Below are 18,666 nucleotides of genomic sequence, written 5' to 3'. Positions count from 1 at the left end.
ATTTAACCCTCAGTGTGTGTGGGTTCAGAGTATCCACCTAGCTGATGGTCCTTTCCTGTAGGTGTTCCCCCTGCTTCTGCCCCAGCTTCCTCGTACACCTGGTTAAATCGATCCTTCTGTTGGGTCAGAGAGGCATCTCATTTTCTTCTTGAACAGCTTCCCCACTCTCAGTCAACACACACTGTTCCCTGGCCCCATCTCCATTCTGCTACCAAAATCAAGTTCCTGGATTGGTCTGTTCTGGTGAAGTCCTCCCTTTCCCTCCCAGGAAACTTGGGGCTCCATTTGGAATGAACCCATCTGGAGCTCTTAGTCTAGGAACCTGGGCTAGTCCTCAACTTTAAGAAGTCAGGAGAACTCCCCAAGAGCTCATGGGAAAGGCATGGGAGGGATTTCGAGCCAGTCATTAAGCCACAGCTTAGGGAGCACAAAGGCCCAGCACCTAGCAGAATTAGCCTTACCTCCTGGTTGAACTGATGATCCCAGGTCACTTCCAGAGTGGAGTTTCTCTTTTTGTGGCAGCAAACTGGGACCCCACTTTTCTTTCATACTATGTGGGAAGGGCTGTGGGTCCCCCAAAACTTGCTGTGATCTCACCCAGGCACTATCCACCTAGCTAGGACAGGAATGCTCTGCAAAGCTCTGTCCTTGCAGAAGCATCTGAGGACGTCCAGGTGGCCAGTGAATGAGCAGCAGAACTGGGTACAGAAGCCAAACAATCTGCTTCCTGAATGCCGATGGGTCTTGTTGATCCCATGGGAAAGGAAACAAGCTAGAAGGGAGGTTGGAAACTTTCTAGTCCAAATGCTACGGTTTTGGGGAGAGAAAATGAGGCTGATCTGAGGCAGAATTTCTGAGGTCAGAGTGAACCCAAGGAACAAACTTATAAAAGTCACACTTGGGGCTAAACTGCTGAGCAGACCATTTCATCTTCATGGAACTAAACTGGCTTAGACCCCCTTGCCCTGCATTAGTGTCTGTCTACACCCTTTCCTTGCCCTTCCCCAAATGCTGACCAGTTCTTTTGATCCCCAAATTGGCTCTGACTCCCAAAAGTGTGACTCAGGTCCAGTAGGGTGACCGAGACCAAGTGACCCAGCCACGGTGGGCGTGGTGCTTTCTCATATGGCACATCAGGTTTGGGGCCCAGAGCGAATAAGACCTGGGGATCCCAGTAATCCCTGCACTGAATGCAAAGGATTGCCTCCTGCATCCTGAAAGCCCTGAGAACCCACACCCGCCTGTCCCTCACCACACCCCTGTCAGAGACTCATCCAGCCTTGACGAGGGCAGGAAGCATGGCCAGACCCAGGAAGAAGGATCAGGAGTATAGACGGAGGGAAGGCCAGTGCCCAGTGGTGGCCAGGGAGTGATGAGGGTCCAGGCAGGGGATCATTTGTGCCTTTTACTCTCTAAGGGAATACTTTTTATTTTTTGTTTGTATGTTCTTTTGGGACACACCTGGCAGTGCTCAGGGCTTACTTCTGGCTCTGCAGTCACTCCCAAGAGGGATTGGAGAATGATATGATCTATTGGGGATTAAATTCAGTCCAGTCATATGCAAGACTAATGTCCTGCCATTGTACTATTTCTCTGGCTCCAGAAAATACTCTTTCACACAGGAAATTATTCCTTAGGTCTCCCTTCCATTTCTCAGGCTACCATGCTAGCATTTTGTGAACTTCTGGCAATTCTGGTTCAAATCAGGCCACGGGAAAGGAGTTCGGTCTATAGTTTTCTTCCTCTTTAGTTCAGGATTATAGGATTTGTAATTAGTTTAATTTAAACTTAATTGGAAGATACAGAATTAACCCATCTAGACAGTGTCAGTTCTTAGCAGGAGGTCATAAGGATGGAGCCACATGCATGGCACTGACAATCACAGGATGGTACCAGGCCTGGGTTGAGACCCTCTGAAGAAGAGCAGTGCAGGGGGCCTCTATCTGAATGAGCTGCAAGGCTGATTTTCCTGCAGTTCCCGGGTGGTGACAGAGTCAATGGTGTCAAACATGGGTTGAAGTTCAGGCCACATGTACTGGTGCCACATGGATACAATTGGTCCCAGCTCTGTGGCCTCCAGGTTGAGGTGGGAAGGTCTCTTCTACAGCCTCAGTCGCAGTGTCTGGGAAAGTGTGTGTTAAAAACACATCAAAATCATCCCCTACTCCCTCAAACTACTGCTCTCCTAACTTCTCTGTCTCAGAGATGAGATAGGCCTCCACTCTGAGAGCCTCTCAGCATTGGGCGGTTGGGTTCCGTACAGGGACAAAATATGACTGATCCAGTATTTTCTACAAGACCTCCAACAGTTTGAAATATGCCAGTCCCCTGAAGAGCAATTTTTTTTTATTGCTGTGGGATGTTTGAGCACATTTGGCAGTGCTCAGGTTTTACTTCTGACTCTGTGCCCAGTGATCACTGGTGGGCTCAGGGTACCAGGATCGAACGCAGGTTGGCTGTGTGTAAGATACATGCACTACCCCATTCTATTTCTCTGATTCTCTCTCTCTACAATTTTTGAGGAATAAATATGGTGAAAGTTGTAACATATATATTAATCATCTACAGTGTTTTTCATCTTACATGACAATGTTGATGTAGGTTCTGACAGGTGATGCATCTTATACATACAAATCCAGTTTCATGTGAAAAATGTATTTTCTTTTCCTCATGATTTTCTCAATAATATTGTCTTCTAGTATGTTTATGCTAAAATATGGTCTATAGCCCATTGAACACATGTACCAACTGACTGGGTATGGCTCCCCATCAATGGGAGGCTTTTAGGAGCCAAGATTTTGGGGGGAGTCAAGTTATATGCGCATTTTTGACCCCATAGAGTTGGGTATCAGTGCTTTTACCATACAGGTTATTAAATAGCCCGCTGGGTGCTCTTTCTCCCAAATCTCTTCCAATCCTGCTTGCTATTGTAGACGCCAGACATTAGTAGACACTGTAGTTGGTACAATGCACTCCATTGTAGGTTAGTGTTGAAGTCTCATAGTCACAGACCACAAAACATACATCATCTCAGGGCTTTTCTCTTTCTTGCCAACCCTAAGCCCTGACAAGTTCTCTTTGAATCCTGGAGGCCTTGGGGAGACTTGAGCCATGTATGGGAGATGCGGCACCCAGGTGAAGTAGACAGGACTCACTTTGTGTCCTGACGCCTGCCCATGTCTGTTTGGGACAGGAAGCCAGAAGTCATACCTGGGCTTCCCAAGTGACTCTCTCTGAGATTGGGAACAGGTGTTATGGGGTAGGGAAAGCAGCAGTCAATTCAACATGGAGGTGACACTTTAACACCAGCCTCTGAACACAAATCAGTACCCGAGTTACATGGGCTCAGGGAAGAGCAGGAGAGGGCTAGAGTCTGGGACTCAATTAGTAGATGTGGGTTCAAGACCCAACTTCACTACAAGCCACAGTGAGATGCTGGTGACTACTTGAGCTTCCTGACCATGTCCCAGCAGGCACTGATGTACTGCAGAAAGCTGTAGGGCAGACTGAATGATAACACTCACTAAGGCAACCAGAATGGCACTAGGCACAAAGCTGGCAACCAATACATAATCCTAAGAAGGAAAGTGGAGTGTTAATATACAACCCCACACTTTTCAAAGGTGGGGGGTATTCTAGAATGCTTATTCAGCACTACACATGGCCCTAGGATTCTGCTTAGGAAAACATGACTCAGGTGTTACCATTCTGTAAAATGACCTCTCAATACCAAAATTTTTGGAACTTTTGTCCTGAATTTTGGGCCTATTTGGGAAACAGAGTTGGCTCTGCAAGAACAGATGAAACAGCAGGATTGTGAATGGAGCAACAGTGGGTCCCAGGCTGACAAAAAGACCTGGATGACACCTGGAAGGTGCAAGTGCTCAGACCTGAGGCACAGGTCAGGGTCTCTAAGAGCAACTCTTCCTCATCCTCTCACTTTCCATCTCAGAGCTCAGTATGCTCTTGTTAACTGTGTCCTTTCTTGGGGAAACTTGAGCCAGGTCAGGAGGCTCAAAGATTGACATGTGCATGACCCTTTTTTTTCTGTGAATAGTTGTCAAGTTCACATGGAGACATAAGCATGATCAGCAACATATACACAATTTCTGTCAATTCACCAAGCATGTGGTTAGTTGTAAACTCACCAAGTCATCTGGGAAGACAAATAACTTCACTGTCACTAGTGTCTGCAGGAAGCCACAGTCTCCAGAGTCACTGTTTAAGGTTTGCATCCTGGTCAAGGCAGGCTGGTAGTCAGGTTCTAAATTCTGAGATGTGAAAGGGGAGAGGGTGGCTTTTGCAACAGAAAGGCTGCCCACAGACTGGCAAGATGGAAGTAGCAATGCGGGGTACTGAAGGGCTGAGCTCAGGCAGGGGCTGCAGGTCTGGAGCCCTGAGGCACTGGTGCTAGTTCTCTAGAGGGGGGTGTGTTGATCCAGCAACCTTGCCCTCCCAGTGACTTCTCTAGGTGTGTTAGTGACATGCTCAGCAGGTGCGAGAAGGATGGGTTGGTGCCAAAGGCCAAGCCCAGAGATGTTTCAGATTTTTTCCCTTTATGCCCCTGCAACCAAGCCCTACTGCTCCAGCACATAAAAGCGACCAGGACAAGGGCTTTGGCATTCACCAGCCTAGCCTGTCTCCTGCTCTCTGACAGCTCTGAGCTCTGCTCTCCTCTCCAGCCATGATCTCCAGACAGCAGGGTGTCCGAAACTCCTCTAGGGGCTTCAGCTGTGGCTCAGCCATCGTAGGAGGGGGCAGAAAGTCTGCTTTCAGCTCTGTCTCCATGTCTGGGGGTGCAGGCCGGTGCTCCTCTGGAGGCTTTGGCAGCCGGAGCCTCTACAACCTTGGTGGCAACAGGAGCATCTCCATGAGCATGTCCGGGTGCAGGCCAGGTGCTGGCTTTGGAGCTGCTGGAGGTTTGGGGGCTTCGGTGCTGGCAGCTTTGGCGGTGGATTTGGAGGTGGTTTCAATGGACGGGGTGGTCCTGGCTACCCTGTCTGCCCTGCTGGGGGCATTCAGGAAGTCACCATCAACCAGAGCCTGCTGACCCCCCTCCATGTGGAGATTGACCCCGAGATCCAGAAGGTTCGCACAGAAGAGCGGGAACAGATCAAGACCCTCAATAACAAGTTCGCCTCCTTCATCGACAAGGTGAGCAGAGTTCTGGCCACAGCAGGTGATGGAAACTAGGGCCCCTGAGTAGCAGGATCTCAGATTTCAGCTTGTAGGAGCCATTGGCAAAGCTAAGAATTGTCTGGGACTCTGTTTCCCAGCTGTTAAAGGGGAACCAGACTCTGTGTATGTTCGTTCGATGACGGGCAGGAACAGAGACTGCTCAAAGTAGTTCAGTGTCTGGAATTCTGGGTGTACCATGTGCTACTGGGCAAATCATGCTGCAAAATGACTACTTTTATTTCCTTTAGGTTATGTTTGGGAAACAGCATGGTAAATAATGTAATAATTGAAGAATTTTGGCAACTAAAACAATAATTTAACTATTGGCACTTCTGGGAGCAAGAGAAATCCAGGCTGTTTTCTCAGATGGCTCTAAGGTTACCTCTTTGACCTCCTGACTCTGGCTTGGGCTCTGGGGAAAACCTCTTAGTTTTGGATCTGTTTGAAGAAGGTGGAGAAAGCCTCTCTTTTCCTTTTTGTCATCTCACTTCCTGTTTCAGCGAGGTCTAGAAGTTCAGCCAGAGTCAGATATGATGGATGATGATAGTAAGCACATAAGCCACAGAGAGCTGAGTCACCTGAAGGTTAACGGTGAAAGCAATGTGTATGTCCCATGTGAATGCTGCCCTAGCTCACCAGCCCTGGGTGGTGGATGGGGGCAGACCCAGGGTTGAGAGTGGAGTATTTGCTCTCCAGTTAGCCTGAGTAACCTAGAGTGGTGTAAAGTCACTGTGGCTTGAGGACATGTGTGTGGAGAGCCGGATCAAAAATCTGGAATCCCTTGTCTCATGTCACTTCAGTTTCACACACTGTGACCAAATTACCCTACCTATATATTATTTTTTATTATGAAGCACACAGAGTAAAATGAACTGAAAAATAAATAAATAAAATAAAAAAAAAGGATAAAATGAAAGTTGCTACAGGATTTATCTGGCTATATCTTTGCATACAGGGAATGTTCAGGGACCCTTGTGGGAATGAGTCTAGCTGATACTCATTATATAGTCCAGGCCTTCATGTTTAATAGAATGTTCAGGTGTGGATGGGCTTACAGGGATACCCAAGTTCCCTTTGCATGTGAATTTATTTAAAAAATCTCTAGTGAATGTAACCATGCTTGTGCCTTGGCCCTGGATCAACTTGAACATCCCAGATATTCTGTTATGATCATAACTGTAGAAATTCAATGTTCTCAGAAACCCCTCCCAGGGTCCTCTGGTCAGAAAATTGTTCTTGCTGCTTATTCAGGCCCAATGGCTCTATTTGTGCTCTGTTTTTCACAACTATGTGGCCCTTTGGCTGCTCTGCATTCAGATTGTACCATTTTGTTAACCCCCATGACTGGTGCCTAGGGTTGCAATATGAAGGTCCTATTGGGGTGTCTGGACTGATTGGATTGGCATTGCAGATCTTTCCACCAACATTTGAAGCTCCTCACTTAGTTGCTAAATTAATTTTTTTCTAAACATAGGTGCGGTTCTTAGAGCAACAGAATAAGGTCCTGGAAACAAAGTGGAACCTTCTGCAGCAGCAGACAACCACCACATCCAGCAAAAACCTGGATCCCTTCTTTGAGGCTTACATCAGTGGTCTGAGGAAGCAGCTGGATTCCTTGCTCAATGACAAAGGTCGCCTGCAATCTGAGCTGAAGACCATGCAGGACAGTGTGGAGGACTTCAAGACTAAGTACGAGGAAAAAAAAATTCATGTTCCAATAGCATGGCTCCTTGAAAGTAATCTAAAAAAAGCCCCAAAGAGTTCAGGAAGGTTCTCTAGCCTGTTGCCCTAAATCCTTTTGGCCACATTTAATGATGTGCCTTTTACCCCTCAGTTGTCTTAAAGAGACAGTGAGTGATTGATTCAGGGAGCTAGGTTGCCCATGATTACTAAGATCAGAAATGAAATAGATGAAGAGGAGGATAGTGAGATCAGAACACAGGTTGTAGAAACCGATAGACTTGGTCTGAAAACTGATCTCTCTCCACTTTCTAGCTCTGCTACCTTGGGTGAGTTATTTAGCCTCTCTAAATCTCAGTTTTCTGCGTCTTTCAAACGTAGGATTAATAGTCCATATTTAATACGGCTTGTGAGAATTACAGGAAAGCAAACAAGAAAGAGCATGCTGTACAGTGTAGGACCTAGAGTGAATGTTCTTTTCTGTTCATGATGGGCTGGGGTTGAGGACATCCTCACCCTCACAGTTCACTCTCAGGTCAAGCAGAGAGCCAGAGTGCTGGCAAGGTGTTGGAAAATATGATTCATCAAATGACCCGAAGGATAATCCTGTGGAAATGAAACTTACCAGATCATCTCTGGTTCTTGTCGCATTTACCTTTGGAAGATAGTCTTTGAAAAGTTTAATTTTCATGTCTCTCACTAAATTGGGCCAGAACTGCTATGGTGTTCACATAGCAAATAGGAAACTCTGAGAAGCTCCACTCATCTTGGGCTTTATCTTCCCACCCCACTCAGGTATGAAGAAGAGATCAATAAGCGCACAGCTGCTGAGAATGACTTTGTGGTCCTCAAGAAGGTGAGAGAGGAGGGGGGAAAGGAAGGGAAATGAGTGAGTGTACCCCTGTTCAGTGCTATCCAGTTCTAACAGAACTGGCCCAAGGAATTAAAGGGTGGAAAGGAAGTCATTTGAATAATTCTCTTCTCTGGTGCTGTGAAGCCTTCAAGGTTGTTATGGAAAGCACCTCACTGTAAATAGGTCCTTTCCTTTAGCATTGCAATTCATCTTCTCCTTACCTGCCTCTTTGCAGGATGTGGATGCTGCCTACATGACCAAGGTGGAGCTTCAGGCTAAAGTGGATGCACTCACAGATGAGATCAACTTCCTGAGGGCCCTTTATGCTGCGGTGAGGACTTGGGAGAGGGAAACCCCATGTCAGTCTTGAGTAGAAAGAGTTGTGATGAGAGATTCAACAGAGAAGTTCTTAGAATTAGTTGCCGTCTTAGAAGGAGGTATTCAGATTTCAAGATCACCTGGGGTTGACTTCTGGGTGTCTGGTGTTTCTTTGGAGAATTGAAACCATTCCTTTGCCTTCCACACAACTTACTGACTGATGTGGTCTGGCTCCTAGCTCTGTTTTAGCTATCTTCACTGTGACTGTTGTACTTCTTGTTTTGTGATTTCTTCATAGACATGTAACCCACTCCCCATGGAGATCCCTCTGGGTCTGTGAGGGGCTATTCCCATGACAACAGTAGATTTTAAGTGTCAGATATTGGAAATGTTGGGCATTGGAGAAGGCTATGGGAGGCTTAATGCGAGCTGTACTCCCTACAGGAACTGGCCCAGATGCAGACTCATGTCAGTGACACATCTGTGGTCCTGTCCATGGACAACAACCGCTGCCTGGACCTGGACAGCATCATCGCCGAGGTGCGCGCGCAGTATGAGGAGATTGCCCAGAGGAGCAAGGCAGAGGCTGAGGCCCTGTACCAGACCAAGGTTAGTTTTGGGGATGTCTCAGAGGATGGGAATGGCTACTGGTATCTGTGAGCAGATCAGTTCTGCCAGGGGAAGTCAGACATCCACTGGCCTTCCAGGCATTGCTGGTGCTGATCTGATTGAAGAGTTCATGACAAATTTATCCTGACACATGGGGACTCTTCTTGTTGCATTCTCTTGTGACCTGACCTTACCCAAATATGACCCTTGACCCCTTCTTTCTGTATCTCTGGACATCATTAGGTTCAGCAGCTTCAGACTTCAGTTGACCAACATGGTGACAGCCTGAAGAATACCAAAAGTGAGATTGCAGAGCTCAACAGAATGATCCAGAGGCTGCGGGCTGAGATTGAGAATGTTAAGAAGCAGGTGACTATCAGCTTCTCATAGTTCAAGAGCAGGTTCAGGGCTAAATGCAGACACCTCCATTTGGGCAAGAAGACAAGGTATCAGGCCAGAGAGCCCTCAGGTCTTCAGGGATCTGTAGCCTTTTACCAAAGTCATATCTAGGTTTTTGTGCAGTATCATAGTGGACATGAGAAACCCCAGTTAATGAGGTTTCTGTGCTGGGCTTCACTTATCTTTATCAAATAGCCTGGTGGGGGAATTGGGGGAAGACCTGACTGGAGTGAATGAAATGTATGAGTCAGAGTAGATGGGGAAGATAGACAGAATCTCAACATCTTAACTCAAGAAGCTCACAAGAGAGGGGACAGGGCAGAGGCTGCAAAAACAAGACACTGATGATTGGCTGTCCTTCCTGTCCCCTGTCCACAGTGCCAGACTCTACAGGCATCTGTGGCTGACGCTGAGCAGCGCGGGGAGCTGGCTCTCAAAGACGCCTACAGCAAGCGCACAGAGCTGGAGGCTGCCCTGCAGAAGGCCAAGGAGGAGCTGGCCCGGATGCTGCGCGAGTACCAGGAGCTGATGAGTGTGAAGCTGGCCCTGGACATTGAGATTGCCACCTACCGCAAACTGCTGGAGGGCGAGGAGTGCAGGTGAGGCAGGCATGGTGGGACATAAGGAGGGGACAGGGCCAGTGCCAGGAATCTGCACCTTTGCTTCTGTGCAGTGCTGACAGCTACAGCCAAAGACAGATAAATGGTCACAGCATGTCAGGTCTTATGCTTAGCTGCCTAGAGATAGCATAGAGGTTTGACATCTGCTCATTGAAGGTAGCACAACTCACTGCTCTTTCCCCCCTTTCTTTCCCCCACCCCAGAATGTCTGGAGAGTGCCAGAGTGCAGTGAGCATCTGTAAGTATCTCCTGCCCTTGCCCAGGTCCTTCTTGCCCTGTATTTGGGCTGAGACACCCTATTGCCAGTGTCCTTGGAATGATCATATTCTTTACTTCTCTTCTGCAGCTGTGGTCGGCGGCAGTGCCAGCGCTGGAGGCATTGGCGGAGGATTAGGCAGCTGCTCTGGATTTGGAATGGGCGGTGGCTTTGGCTCTGGCTCTGGAAGCGGTTTTGGATTTGGAGGCGGAGTCAGTTCTGGCAGCAAGATCATCTCTACCACCAGCCTGTCCAAGAGGTCCCACCGATAAAAGTTACTAGGTTCTTGCTGCACACTGGGCCCCACTGGCCCAGTCCTGTTTCTTTCACCCTCATCTCTGCCCTCCCTGTCTGGGGGTCATCCCTCCCCAGTATCACCTCTGTGCTCCTTGGAGCTATTCTGCTCCCAGGATCCTCTTCTCTACCTAGGATTGGACTCTGTTTTCTCAAAATTTGGTAGTTGCTTCTTGATTTAGAGACCAACCTGGAATAGGAGTGGGTGTCAGTGGATATGGCACCACCCCCAGACTGAGTCGATAACAGGAGCTTCATTTCCTGAATTGTCGGCTTGCGTATGTCTCCTCCCACTCCTTTGGACACCTCTCTCCACCAGGACCAAACTCATCCTCCATCACTCACTAGCAACGGACCCTGCAAGGCCAGGCCAGAAACAGCTTACTGTGCCTTCAACCATTGCTCTCCTTTTTTGTTCTCCTTCTTCCCTTGACTTCAATAAATTGCTTTTATCATTCAATTTGAGTAAGGTCTTTGTTCCTGGGGGAGCAGCTTCAGAGTTTGGGTGCAAGGGAAGTAGGCCTTGAGGCCCAAGGGCTGGTCTATACAAAGCAAGCCCATCAACTGAAGCCTCCATAGCTTGCTATTTCTCATCAGTCTAGGTTTAGATTCAGTGGGGAGAGTGTGAGTGGGGGGTTGGGAGTGGGATAAGGGCAAACTCAGTGTGTGAACCTGAGAGCTGCCTCTTGAATGGGCAGGACTGGAGGGAAAGGACCTGGGGGTGGGGTGGCAGGATAGGCATATAGAGGCAGCCCAGGGGTCTCCATAGATAAAACAACAGGAAAATATGGACATTATGGAGAGAGTAAGCTTGCCTGGAACACCCCATTTTCACCCCACGTGTGGGACTTGATCCCAACAGGCTCTCTGGTGTTCCAAGGAACCAGTGGAGTCCCTGCTCTTGGCTGGAGCAGTGAAGTGAGATAAATCCTTGATAATGGTCTACCTGCTAGAATAACTCTGTCAGGGGAAAGGTCCTGCACTTAGGGGGTGGTAGGTGAGTCCACTGGAATACTTAAGGGGAAATGCCCAATTGGGTCACCTCTGGGGATACTGACAATAGAATGGGGAGTCTGAGGGCAACATTTGCTGTTTAAGGGCACACTATTTCTGTCCTGGGCCACTCCCTAGAGGAGCTTGCATGGTTTCCCTCTGCCCTGTCCTTAGACACCAACCCTCAGGCTAAAGACAAGCCCCTTTCCTAGGCCCCACAACTGGGGCTCTCCTGCCCCCTGATAGGAAGTCAGTCAGTTTGCCCAGATGCCCAGCTCTCTGTTGAGAGAAAAGCTGTGTGCTGTTCTGGCCCCAGCCCTCTCCCAGTTCCTAAGCCTCCTGCACGTACCTAGAGAGGCAGCCAAGCCTGGAAGCTTTAAGCAGGGCTTGTGCTTCCTTGAAAGGAGGAGCTTTGTTGCTCTCAGGGCTGGTGCTTCATCAGCCTAATCTCCCCTTTGTCTCGGGCATGAAGTCTTTGCTGTTAGGCAGCTTTTCCATATTCCTACGATTGCACCCATCTGGGGAAAAACATTCAAGTGGCTGTTTTCTAAGTTTCTGGAGTCAAGGGGTGAAGGAACTTCTCAAATTCACCTCCTAGGATGTTGTTGACTGAGATGAGGAAGTGCACAAGTGGGGAGGGGCAGGTTAACACACTTCTCTTACCCTCAGACCAAGGGAAGGTGGGAGTCACCAGCTTGGGTAGTGCTGTCCATGCAAGGGCCTCTCTGCAGGGGGCCTGAATCCTGAGATGCAACCTTGGTTCTGGACACAGATTCTGTGCACCAGTGTCCTGAAAGAACTGTGTCTTGAGCAAGCAGATGTGAGTGCAGTTTCCACTGATAGAGCAGGAGACCTAATTTACACAGCAGAGACAAGGAGCATGGGGCTTGGGGGTAGACTCTTGCCTTGCAGGTGTGAGACCAAGACACTGAGCCCCAGCACTGCCCCATGCAACGGGGTCAGTCGCATTCACTGTTGTTGGGATTCCCAATACCACAACCAGTGTGTGACCCCAGATATGGCCATAAACAAAAGGGGAAAAACCCCAGGAAGATAAACACTCATTCTGATGCCTTTCCAGAACATTTCAGGGGAGTAGCTATTGGCTCTGTTCCCTGGTCTGTAGCTGGATGATGACTAGATCAAAGGAGATGATTTAGGGGAAAATCCACCTCAGAAATAGTAGGCCCCACCTTCTCTCAGATCATCAGCCCCAGATTCTGACTTGCTCTTCAGGTTCTGGGGAACAATGGAGAGAGGTGGCTTTGTCAGCCCCTAACTAGGCCCTACTCTTCACTTCTCTCCAGCCTGCCCCTCAATTTTATTTTGAGGAACCCATGCTATAAGATCCATGTGGAGTTTTAGGAAATATGTGTCACCGTGCTCTTACTATTGCACAAGGGTACCTGTTCAAACATTTGATCATGGTGCAGGCTTCATTGTGGAGTGCACACACAATCAGTTGCAGTGTTCTGGACATCTCCCATATTTGGGTCCTCAGGGTTCACACATTGCCTTGATACAAGATGGCATGTGGAGAGCCAGTAAGAGAATCTCTGGTCTCATCCTGCAAGGTCCTTGCTCGAAGGTGAACTATCAGACCCCTGGTAAAGGTTAAACTCCAGTCACTGGGGGTCATCTGCCCTGACCCTCGCATTGTCTTCTGCCCTCAGCTGTAGTCTCATGGGTTTGCTCAGCTTTCTGCATCCACCACATGGACCTCAGACTCTGCTTAAGATCCAGTTTCCTGTGTTCCAGAAATTCTTGCCATCACTTCTGAAGCATCCCTTCCTGGGGCATCCTCAAGCTGGAAGGATAGAGCAGAGGGATTATTTGTTGCTCTAGGATTTGGGTTTCACTTGCTGTTCAGACTCAATCTTTGGGTTTTAAGAATTTAGGAACTCAGAATAAGGCATCTTCTCTCCACTACTAGGCTGGTGAATGAGTAGTTTATTCAGTGAGATAACTGTAAAGGGACATCATAATGAGTCTGTGTTTCCCCAGGGAAACTGGTTTTGTGCCCAGTCCTAATGTGCTGGGTTCCATGGAACAGGTAGGCTGCGGAAGGAGTCACCTAAGTAGAACCCACTGCTTTGCTGTGCTGATGAGGATCAAGTGCAGGGAAGATCCCTGTGGGAGCCTCAGCACTGAGGCACACAACTTTTCCAGTGTTTTCCTTGACCTGAAAGCAAGGCAGAACCACCATACCTGAAATCATGTTTCTTTATCACTTAAAATGTTAGGGTCTAATCCACAAAAATTCAAAGGAGAGAGTGACCAGGAAGAGGTTTGATTATGGAGAAGAGGCTTTGAGGCATTTATGGCTTATTTAGCCCCTCCTGTGCCTAGGCCCTGCCAGTCATTTATCTGCAGGGACTGTAGCTGAGTCATTCTGATGTTCCAGAGCTTGACACAGAGTTGATTTAATAAGTGATAAAATATTAATTGAGTGATTAGTGTGTTCTAATACTTTATTAAGAATTAGACTCTGCATTCAAGTTTTTAATTGAGGTAAAGTTTATTTAGATAAAACATGCACACAAATAACATGGTAACCAAAGACAAATCCAACACTCTGTGAGAATAAGCTAAAGTTAGGGGGATCCAGAGAAGAGCAAGTTATTTCTGGTTTTGGGATGGGGGGGTTGACAATTGTAGGGGGCATCACATAGGAGATGCCATTTAGATGAATTCTGGAAGGCCAGATTGTTCTGGCAGAGAGCAGAACCATACTCTAACAGATTCCTTTGTCCCAACAAGTGTCCCAAGAGTGACTCTCATTACTGCTTCACCTTGTTGCTCTGGCTTCCTTGAGACTCATCAGGCCTCAACCTGACTACACTCTGTTCCCTGTCTGCAGTAGGGCCTCATCATACTGGGAGCTGCTGCAGTTCCACTGTCATTTCAGCTTGATAAGCATGATGCAAGGTCTTCAGCTGAGGAGGGCACACAGTTCAAAGTGGATACAGGTACATGGGGTTGAGGGGCACACATTACATACAGAGCTTCCAATTCCAGAAAAGAGTCAGTATCAAGACTGTGACAGCTCATTTACCTTTGCCTATGGAGTCCAGGATGGCTCCATGGAGATGGTGACCCTGAGAAAAAATATGACTTTAGGATGAGGGTGAAAAGCGCAATGGAGAAGGATGGCCTAGGAGCAAGAACACTAGAGGCAGAGATGTTAGGTTCAGTTCTGCATGTGTGTGGGTCTCAAGAGCTCCATATACCTTAAGGTGATGTGAGGGAGTGTGGGAGAGAGGCTGGAGAGTTGAGCCCAGGCTAGGGAGGACAATGGCTTGGCCCTTTGTCCAATGTGTCTGGGGCTTGGTCTTTATGTCCAAGGCTAGACAAGCTCAGAACAAGGTGTGTCTGTGAGAATAAGCTCTGAAACAGGTGAGAAGGGAACTCTGGGCACCTTCTGGCAGGGTGTGGCAGCTGGGCCCATGACATGCTTTAGATTCATGTCTAGAAACCACCACATCTGCACTGCATACCCTTCCAGGTGGCTGAAATGCTGAGCCTGGCAACACCCCTACTTCCTTATCCACTCCTATTTGATCTAAGAAGGTGTTTCTAGGGATAGGAACTAAGGTTTGTTGCCTTTCCTTTGTCTTCTGGTATTATCATCTCCCCCCAGATGGTATGTGTTCATGGTATCTGTTACATGCCTTCTATACTCTTGTGGCTGTGAATGGCTATTTCTAAATCTCTCCCATTATAAGGGATTCATGAGACTCATTTTCCTACTAGAATCACACCCTCTGTTCAACTGGATTTGCTCCAATTCTTTAGGGAAGAGAATTAGAATTGTGTGTTTCACATTTGTGCAAAGAAGACATTTCCATCTCTTCTATGCTTTCTCTTCCTGGGTTAAGTCTCTTCATAAGTCTTTTCTACATCCCTTTACTAAGTTAAGCAACTTCTCTATTAACTTGGTAAGTTTTGGGGAAATTTCCCAGTGAGGGCAAGTGGTGATGCCTACTATTTACAACTTCCCATTGAAGGAGGCAGCCAGATGCATGTAATTTAGCACAGAGGGAGGGTGTCTGTTATGGGGAGAAAGGGGTGAAAATGCTGACTCAGGTGAACCGTCCTTCTGGTGTCATGATTCTGTTGATGCCTTCCATGTTTAATGATGGCTGCTACTTCAGTTCATTTTGAGTTGGTGGTGAGAGGGAGTTAACATCTATAGATTCTCTGCAGCCATAGACCCTGTGTCTGTCTCCCAGTTGTTTTTTCCTCCTTCCCTCTGCTGTGGCTTTGCAGACCCCATGTTGTCTCTAAACACTCCTCATTCACTTGCCACAGGGCCTGACATTTGGGGTTCCTTTGCTCAGATATCTGTATGCTCAGCTCCTTCACTGTATTAAGATTTCTGCTTAGGTCCACAGGACCCCATCTTTGAAACAGCACTTCTTGCCATGTCCATCATCCTTATTCCTTATGCATTTTTCATGTCCCCCTCTCAATACCTGCTTGAACTGTAACACATTTAGTTTTTATTTTTGCAGTGTTAGGGATTAAAGCCAGGCCTTATGAATGAAGGTGTATACTTTACCACTGAGTCACATGGGGAGGGACATTTTATTTCTTATTGACTGCATTATGCTGGCCCAGGAACTTTAGAAGAGCAGGTAATTCATGTATTTTACATCTAGCCTGGCACCTACAACTAATGTGGTAAACAGTTTTCATTATTCAACAAACATCCATTGATCTAATGGAGTGAGGCTAATCAAGGTTGACAGTTCTCTTTGATAGGAAAAGAAGAGCCTGGAATCAAAGGTATGAGGAAGGAAATGAGGTACTTGCATTGTCACAAGAGCAATTTATTCAATAAACCAAACTATTTTTTTGAACAACAGAAGAGGCTCTATTCCCCAAGTGAAAAACCCAATATTGCAGCTCATGACCCCTAGCATTAACTATGCCTGAGCACCAGAAGTTGGCTGTCCAAGAGTTAATTCAATTCTCACAACCACAGTGGAAGACTGATCTGAAATTATTTACATTTTGTACAGGAGAAAACTTAAGCTTTATGAACTTTAGTTACTTGGCCAAATTGTAAGGGAAGAGTCAGAGCCAGTATTCAAACCTGTGACTGCCTGACTCCAACACCCATATCTCTTCAATCTTCCTCTTCTCAGCAGGCCTGATTATTAACTAACAAGTAAAGAAGGTGACATTCAGTACCTTTTAGGGGGATCTCGCTAGCAGTGATCAGAGGCCCTATGTGTGGTTAGGTTTCAAGCTTTGGTCTTTACACATGCAAAACATGCACCTCTGAGTCCTGAGCTATCATCACTGGAGGTACTGATGGTGGCAAATGTAGAGCCATAACTTGCATTGAAAGAAGCCTGGTGTTTATACAACAGACAGCAACTTCAGCACATAAATTCACTACCTCTGATTCTTGTAGTTTACTGAGGCATGGTGATTTTAGGAATTGCATTAGCAAAAAGGGACTGAATTCAGTGAAAAGTCCTGGAAACCACGTGCATGAAGACTGGGAGATCAAATAAACTATATTCAAATGAGAGGGGAATTTTGGGAAACTGTAGTTTTGCATATTGGAAGAGTTGTGATCCAAACTCCAGGGAAGCTCAGAAAGCTTAGCTGACTGTATATCGTTTCAGCTCAGTTCATCTCCATGGAACTCTTGTAGGACCTGAAGCAGTGCACACAAGGGCAGGAAGACTGGGGGTGACTGACCTCAGGAAGCACTCATGGAGTGAGGTCTTAGCTGTGGACATCCAGCCCTGTGCAAAGGACAGAGCTTTAACCAGTGGAAGATGCTGACTGGTGAGAGTTTGAGACGACCCTAAAAGGCCTCAATTTGGGGGGTTGAATAAACATGGTTTCCACATATATGATTTATTCCTAAAGTATGTGTTTGCAAGAGCCAATTATTTGAAAATATTGCAGACTCATAGTAAAAATATGTTCTCAATGAGCACTGAACACTTAAATTAGCACATATGTGGGTGTCAATACAATATGTCCAACAGCTGGAAGTGCTCAGGTCACACTTCTTTCTCTGGTTGGGGACCACATAGGGTGCTGAGAATCAAAGCTGGGCCCTATCAATATGATTTTTAGTGATGAAGAGGTCTTGAGATTGAGAGGGAGTGGGCACCCTGGGACTGTGGTTAATGAGGTTCCTGCCATTCCCAACTGCATTGATGCCAAGGAGAGGGCCCAGTCTCCCATGGAACAGAAGCATGAATGTAGGATCCAAGATGCCTTCCTCTGCTAGGGTGGTTCCTGGCTGGCCTGGGCAAGCTAGCAGATGTGATGAGTTGCTTTCTATGGCCCTGAAGAGCAAGAGAGGCAGGGGCTTCGGGGAGTGCCCCAAGCTAGAAGAGTGAATGAAGAGAGCCTGCCAGTGCAGCAACCTGTGAGGCTCTGATTTCATACATTTCAACCTAGTGACTCATGCTTTTTTCTGAGGATAAAGTACTTAGGATACTTAGTTAAGCTTTAAATAATATGGGTGTTGGAACTGAGGGCAAGCCAACTCTGTTTTTTCATAACATGTATTGGGTCTCCCAAGTCCAGAGGGCTGGGGTTGGGCCTAGCTATGAGGAACATCAACAGACTGTTGTGTTCTCTGCGTCACTACACCGCACTTCCCAATCAGAGCTAAAGCTCCAGGTGTGCCAATATGCACCCAGTCCTAACTCCTAGTCTTACCTCTTTCCCACAGTGGACAGTATATCTGTCATTTTTTTTAATCTTACACCTAGCAATGCTCAGGGGTTCCTCCTGGCTCTGAGCTCAAGAATCATCCAGGTGGTACCCAGGGTATCTCTAGCCCCACTTTTCCACAATGTTGACTACAAAATAAAAATTACTTACACTTCTCAACTGCTCCTCTCACCATCTACTATGACTGATGCTCTGACTAGCTGATGGCTGTGGCTTTCCTCTAATTTAATTTCCTCTAAAGGAAGGACAGGATGGTTCAGAATCAGAGATTACTTTCAATGCTTTATACCAGCAGGGTATACCAAGGACCTTTGCTCATAGTGGGTTTACAATTTCTAGATACCCATCACTGCCTGCAATTTTATTTTATTTTTAATAAAATCTTTATTTAAGCACCATGATTACAAGCATGATTGTAGTTGGGTTTCAGTCATGAACAGAACACCCCTCCCCTTCATCAGTGCAACATTCCACAACAGGCTCATTTCTGTCTGACACTCTCATCTCACAGGCTTGCCTGATATCCTGTTATAATCCTTTTCTGCTCCAGCCAGGCTTCCATGATTCTTCACAATACTGAGTGAGGTTCATAATCTCAAGGAACAGAATTCTTCTGTCCTGTGAAAATGGAGAATACTGACTGATATTGTTCATAGCATCTCTGCAAGATTTGTAGCCTGGGGAAAGCCTGTGGTTCTTTGAGTGAAAACACTATCACCGATGCCTCTGTGGCACCTGTGACTTTGAGTAAAGGA

At 47.0% G+C, this 18,666-nt stretch overlaps 1 protein-coding gene across 1 annotated transcript; it reads left to right on the top strand.

Annotated features, from left to right (window-relative positions):
• The first annotated feature begins 4,684 nt into the window (after positions 1–4,684).
• On the top strand, positions 4,685–10,185 carry KRT4 (keratin 4). Its single transcript, XM_049783426.1, is given in 10 exon segments — positions 4,685–4,922; positions 4,925–5,154; positions 6,653–6,867; positions 7,654–7,714; positions 7,947–8,042; positions 8,474–8,638; positions 8,882–9,007; positions 9,416–9,636; positions 9,861–9,895; positions 10,004–10,185. Coding segments are annotated over 10 exon segments (1,569 nt in total).
• The last annotated feature ends 8,481 nt before the right edge of the window (positions 10,186–18,666 follow it).

The sequence above is a fragment of the Suncus etruscus genome, chromosome 11 (assembly GCF_024139225.1).
Source record: "Suncus etruscus isolate mSunEtr1 chromosome 11, mSunEtr1.pri.cur, whole genome shotgun sequence".
Classification (NCBI taxonomy): Eukaryota; Metazoa; Chordata; class Mammalia; order Eulipotyphla; family Soricidae; genus Suncus; species Suncus etruscus.
The sequence above is the reverse complement of the archived record's forward strand: the minus strand, read 5'-3'. Positions and strand labels throughout refer to the sequence as shown.